The 5,530-nt window shown below is 47.7% G+C and overlaps 1 protein-coding gene across 1 annotated transcript; it reads left to right on the forward strand.

Moving 5' to 3' along the window:
- Positions 1–239: 239 nt before the first annotated feature.
- Positions 240–3,012, forward strand: LOC125530194 (ras-related protein Rab7). The gene is made up of 7 exons (XM_048694598.1): positions 240–510; positions 617–643; positions 768–867; positions 1,864–2,010; positions 2,089–2,169; positions 2,250–2,395; positions 2,723–3,012. Exons 1-7 carry the CDS (start codon positions 458–460, stop codon positions 2,787–2,789), a joined length of 621 nt encoding a protein of 206 aa, XP_048550555.1. The 5' UTR covers positions 240–457; the 3' UTR covers positions 2,790–3,012.
- The last annotated feature ends 2,518 nt before the right edge of the window (positions 3,013–5,530 follow it).

Genomic DNA, 5,530 nt, shown 5'->3' on the forward strand with positions numbered 1-5,530 from the left:
GCAACTTCGGCACACCATTAACATGCATGGGATGAAGAGAATGATAGATTCTTCAAGGATTGGATTGTATTTTTTTTTCTCCTTTTCCTTCTGAAAATTACTATTAATATTGATGTTTGATTAATTTAGCTTTAGAAACATGATTACACTAGTACTAAGATTGCTCGATCTCCTTGACAGCCGGCGGTGGTTGCATCTGCACCAATCATCAGACTCCAAAACTACTACTCCCGGAAAGCTTCCAGTCAAACGGGAGCAGATGCTACGCGTCCCATCTCTGTGGTCTGTCCTGTTGCCAAACGCACCCTTGTTCCCCGCCTGCGACGGCAAGGCAGCAAACGCGATTACGCAAGCTTAGGTTTCGTCTCTCCCTCCTCTGTCCCCTCCCCACCTCGTGCCCCACCCTACCTCCGGCGCGCGACGAGCGCGAGCAAGAGCGCTTGGTAGATAGATCCCGATGGCCTCGCGACGCCGCACGCTCCTCAAGGTCATCATCCTCGGCGACAGCGGGTTGGTGGATTCGGATCTCCCGTCCTCCTTTTAGGCTATTGCGGTATTGCCTCTTCCAGTGTTCGCTCTGCTGACTGACTTTTTCTGCTGATTCACCGCGATCCAGGGTCGGGAAGACGTCCTTGATGAACCAGTATCCTGCAATTTGAGTCGCCGTGGACTGATCGCTTCGGATTGCTTGCCCCCCCTTTTTGTTGAGGTCGTATAGTGTTGGATTTTGTTTTGTTTGTGTTTTCCTGAGCTTTGATGCAATTCAGATATGTGAACAAGAAGTTCAGTAACCAGTACAAGGCTACCATCGGCGCGGATTTCCTCACAAAGGAGGTGCAATACGAGGATAGGCTCTTCACTCTGCAGGTATTGTGCCTTCTTTTAGCAATTCAGCCTATGTGGTCCTGTAACGATGCTTGGAGCAAGTCATTCTTTTTGGACAACGTACTCTTGCAATTGCATCGAGTATCTTTATCTTTGATTTTTGAATCTCTAGATGCATTTTATTCATTCACCTTTTGTTATGCTCTGGGGGTAAATTGATATCAAAAGAAAACGTATTTGCTAATGCAGAATCGCCTATGATGGTTAAAAAGAGTCAGTGTTGTCAGTACAGTAAAAGATTACCTAATACTGCAAGTTATCCATCCAAGTGTCAAGTTGGTACTCTAATTTTGTTTCTTACCATCGGAATCATAAATCATTTTCTGTAACTGGCATTACCTTAATTACCAGTAAAGATAGTTTGCATCTGTTAATTTTTAACTATATAAGCATGTAGTATCACCATAGACCCTCTTCCCTTTCCTCTTAACACTGTGCATTTGAGTTGTTGCCTTGTTGGGAGCTGGGGTGTCTCTACTTTATCACAGAAGGAAGAGCTACTAAATGGAAAATTAAATATGCAACCCATAATGTCGGTTTCGGTTTTTTGATTCAGAAAATTCTTCAGTGCCTATCAGCGTAGTGACCCATATGCCAGTTTCCATCACAAAAGAAATATGCAACCCAGTGACCCAATATGCCCATAGTTTCCATCACAAAAAAAGGTGCAGTATGGATAATTAAATATGTGACCTATATGCCAATTTCCATTTTTATGAATAAGAAGATAATCCAGTGTCCATTCTGTTAGAAGTTCACTACAGTAAGATCTGATGGACATGGAATTATCATTGGCAACATGTAGCCCTTCTTTCTCTCATTCAAATACATGTACCGCTTTTCTTAAAGGTGGTAGTTGTTGAATCTCTAATTAAGTACATTTATATGGTTCTTAATAATTATATGATTTTTAGTTTGAATATGCTTAGCTCTTCTGCTGCTTTATAAATGATGATAATTCACATTCTCTCTCTGTAGATATGGGATACTGCTGGACAGGAAAGGTTTCAGAGTCTTGGTGTTGCATTCTACCGTGGAGCAGACTGTTGCGTTCTAGTTTATGATGTCAATTCAATGAAATCATTTGATAATCTGAACAACTGGCGCGAAGAATTTCTGATCCAGGTGAAGATTTCTTGTTGCTTATAATGAGCAATACAGTATGATTGGATTTCTGTCTCACCTACAAATCCAACTTTTCAGGCTAGTCCGTCTGATCCTGATAACTTCCCTTTTGTTCTGCTGGGAAACAAAGTTGATATTGATGGTGGCAATAGCCGCGTGGTAATTAGCATGACTAATTTTCTTCTCAAAATTATTTTCAAGCCATGCTCTGCTAACGGACTTGTCTACTGCCATCTTAGGTCTCTGAGAAGAAGGCAAAGGCTTGGTGCGCCTCAAAAGGCAACATCCCTTACTTTGAGACATCTGCGAAAGAAGGGACAAATGTAGAAGACGCTTTTCAGTGCATTGTAAAGGATGCTCTGAAGAATGAACCAGAAGAAGAATTGTAAGCGCGTTCTCTTGCTTGCTCAGTACTTGAGTATCTGTTTAATACACATATAGGTAGAGGATTTGGATTTACTATTGTTTAAACATATATGCATTGATGCGATCATATGTTATTTTTGAATTGCTAGCTTACCCATGTCAGCCTTTTTTGCTTCACCATCTTTTGGTCCGTTGTTTTCATGACATGTACTTTAGCTAGGGTGTGAGGGATTGTTTTGTTTCATGAAGGGTGGCTGAAAGCCTCAAGTTGTGTTTTATTTCGTTAGCACGCTATCATGTTTATTCCAAAAAAAATGCAACTGACAACCTTAAACTTGTCATGTAGGTACATTCCTGACACTGTCGATGTGGTGGGTGGCAACCGCACCCAAAGATCATCAGGCTGCTGCTAAGCCATGCCACGCCATGGCCGTAGCAACCATTGAACATGCTGTCTTTCCTGCCTGTATAATATCATGTTATTCTGTATTCCATTTGTGACTTGACCAATCACCCCTTCGGTACGAAATCAAGGATCGATGATCTGTCCTGTTCTGTCTGTCATCTTGTATGTTGTGTAGTTTGTTGTGAATGCGGCGGAATGAATAATATTGTCCGGACAATGGTTCCTCCGTCTGTGTATGTGTGGAGCTATCTCCAAGAGTGGGGGCACGTTTTGGAATGCGTGGTCGGCACGGGTGCTCTATCCCTTATCTGTGACCAGGCAAGTTCAGACTGCAAATTTTATCTTTACGAAGGATATTTAGATGCCATGCTAAGGCATCTCAGGATCTGTCACTATCATTTGTACGGATCAGAAACCCCAGTGAAGTAGAAGAAACCAATAATTTGATGGACTCGCTTTTGCTCCGCTTTTCTGCAATTTTTGTGTCTTCTCCGTACTTTTCCCTTCCACACGATCTTTTTGATCTGCTAGAAGATGGTGCATGCGTTCTTCATCTTCCCTGCTCTTTTGGGCCCACTTTGATTCAAAGGATTTTGGAGCATTGAACTCCTTAGGAATTTGGGGGTGACGCATGCGGTTCATGTAGCCCTAAAACGCCCTCGGTCGCTCCTGCCTAGGGTGACTCGAGGGTTCCTCCTCCCGCAACCAAAGCGCCGGTCGTAGTTCATCTCCTCCCCCGCGTTGCCGCTGGAGGAAGCCGCCGGGCGAGCCGCGACCCGATCTGTGCGGTGGGCGTACGGGGTGGGTCTCGGCGAACGGTGGTGGGCTGCGGGGATCGGACCTCGTCGGGCGGCGGGCCTAGCCAGGGTCGGTGGATTCGTCCATATCGGCCCATCTATTGGCTTCGTCCAAATCGAGGACTGGTCAAAGGGCGACGTCATCTCTGCGGCTTTCAGCGTTGCCGGTGCCTTCAGCCACACGATGATGAGGTGCCATCGGGCGGCAACCGTGGAGCAGCGCGACCTTCCTATCTCGAGGGTTGAGCCCCATGGCACTCTTTTCTCTGTAGGCTCCGGTTGACAACTCGATTGCAGGATCCGGAGCAAACAGAGATTGGTGGTGTAGGATTGGAACCGGAGGAAACTTTGGTCGGCTGGTTCAGCCCGTCAGCGGCGACGTCTTTAAGCGTCGTTATCCTCCTTGGAGGCGAAGCTGGGGTCCATCCTATCCACCCTTGACCCCCTCCTCCCGGACGAAAGTCCAAAGTCCGCGTGATTGGGCGGCGGCGACGCCTTGCGTGTCGTAACCTTCATGAAGGCGCCGTCTGGGGAGGCTTGGGTGTTCAAGAGAGGGCTATTCTGGCGGTGGGCTCCGGGTGGCATGGGACGGTGGCGGTGGTGCGGAGGTTCGCAGGTGGAGCGGCATGTCATCTTTCACGTGAAGACGACGAGTATTGGCGGCACTGTGCAGCTGGATCTCAATGACGGATGTGTCTAGATGGGCGAGGGCGTGGCGTTGGCATTGTTTGGCGCCGTGGCGGGATTGACGGCAGGCCTGGCAAAGTTGATGCATCAGTACCTAATCTGAAGAGATCGGTGGAAGATGGTGGCGACAACCCAGAGTGCGTCAGACCGGTTTGTGCCCCACATTCGGCATGTGGCTTGGTTGGGGTCCTCGACTTTAGATGTTAGGCTTAGGTGAGAGGTCTGGGTATTCGACTTAGACTTACTGCACCCCTTCATCAATTGGATAGGAACAGTGGCAGATGTTGCCAAGATGGTGGATTCACACATATTGATGTTGATGTATTACTTTGTAAGGTCTTCATGAATAATTCATAAAATGGCTGCATTCATCTCCTAGTTGCAAACGCCGGTGGTCATCCTCCTTTAAAAAAAACCTGTCGGGAGTCCCCCGAGCTCCCCTGCCCCTTGTAGCTGTCGGAGAAGGCCGCTTGGTGAAGCTCTAGCGGCAGGGTCTTTTCTGCTCGTTTACGGAGGAGCGGCTCCAGGCTTGGAGGTGAGGTGGAAGCTTTCTATGGTCGCCTAGGGGTAGTCTGATGATGAAGATGACCTTTTTATTCGTGCTCGTGCCACAAAATCATAGGAAGTTGGTGGGATAGAGGGGGACTATAGAGTGTGAGATGGCCAGATGTGTTGGGGAACGTAGTAATTTCAAAAAAATGCCTACGCACACGCAGGATCATGGTGATGTATAGCAACGAGAGGGGAGAGTGTCGTCCACGTACCCTCGTAGACCGTTAAGCGAAAGCGTTATCACAACGCGGTTGATGTAGTCGTACGTCTTCATGATCGACCGATTCTTAGTACTGAACGTACGCCAGCTCCGCGTTCAGCACACGTTCAGCTCGGTGATGTCCCACGAACTCATGATCCAGTAGAGCTCGGGGAAGAGTTTCGTCAGCACAACGGCGTGGTGACGATGTTGATGAAACTACCGCAGCAGGGCTTCGCCTAAACACAGCTACAGTATGACCGAGGTGGATTATGGTGGAGGGGGGCACCGCACACGGCTGTGAGAGATCTTTGTGATCAACTTGTGTGTCTAGAGGTGCCCCCCTGCCCTTGTATATAAAGGAGCAAGGGGAAGGCCGGCCGGCCCTTGTTGGTGCGCCTGGAGGAGGAATCCTCCTCCTAGTAGGAGTAGGATTCCTCCCTTTCCTACTCCTACTAGGAGTGGGAAAGGAAGGGGAAGAAAGAGAAGGAAAGGGGGGCGCCGCCCACCCTC

Source organism: Triticum urartu, unplaced genomic scaffold (assembly GCF_003073215.2).
Source record: "Triticum urartu cultivar G1812 unplaced genomic scaffold, Tu2.1 TuUngrouped_contig_6136, whole genome shotgun sequence".
Lineage (NCBI taxonomy): Eukaryota > Viridiplantae > Streptophyta > Magnoliopsida > Poales > Poaceae > Triticum > Triticum urartu.